Source organism: Antrostomus carolinensis, unplaced genomic scaffold, assembly GCF_000700745.2.
Source record: "Antrostomus carolinensis isolate BGI_N321 unplaced genomic scaffold, ASM70074v2 scaffold43687, whole genome shotgun sequence".
In the NCBI taxonomy this organism is placed as follows: Eukaryota; Metazoa; Chordata; class Aves; order Caprimulgiformes; family Caprimulgidae; genus Antrostomus; species Antrostomus carolinensis.
The window spans coordinates 824-1119 of NW_010326091.1; the positions used below are offsets into that span (position 1 = coordinate 824).

General features: G+C 63.2%; 1 protein-coding gene across 1 annotated transcript in view; it reads right to left on the reverse strand.

The window, feature by feature from the left end:
* Window positions 1-292, reverse strand: part of LOC104527676 (short-chain dehydrogenase/reductase family 9C member 7-like) — a gene marked incomplete at both ends in the record, with an annotated part of 1024 nt that extends 732 nt beyond the window's left edge. Inside the window, 2 exons of the mRNA XM_029085830.1 lie at window positions 1-115; window positions 265-292. The exon at window positions 1-115 is cut by the window's left edge and continues 135 nt beyond it. Of these exons, the coding sequence (XP_028941663.1) occupies window positions 1-115; window positions 265-292 (143 nt within the window). The remainder of the gene's footprint in view (window positions 116-264) is intronic.
* Between the last annotated feature and the right edge of the window lie 4 nt (window positions 293-296).

Genomic DNA, 296 nt, shown 5'->3' on the forward strand with positions numbered 1-296 from the left:
TCAATGAGGCCAACGAGGTGGACGTCCAGCACCTTGACGAAGTCGTCCTTAGTCAGCCACTCGTTGGGGGCAGAGGGGATGGAGGTCCCTGCGTTGTTCACCAGCCCCCAGAGCCCTGGGGAAGGGGGACACAGTGACCAGGGCTACTCTCCTGCCCACAGCTCCGTGCTGGCACTGGTTTTGCCAGCACAGGTTGGCAGAGCAGCAAGAAGGCCAGTGGGGATGACGATGAAGGTGATGATGGAGGTGGCCACCTCATCCTACCTCGGTCGCCCACGCGCTCCCGGACCCAGGCG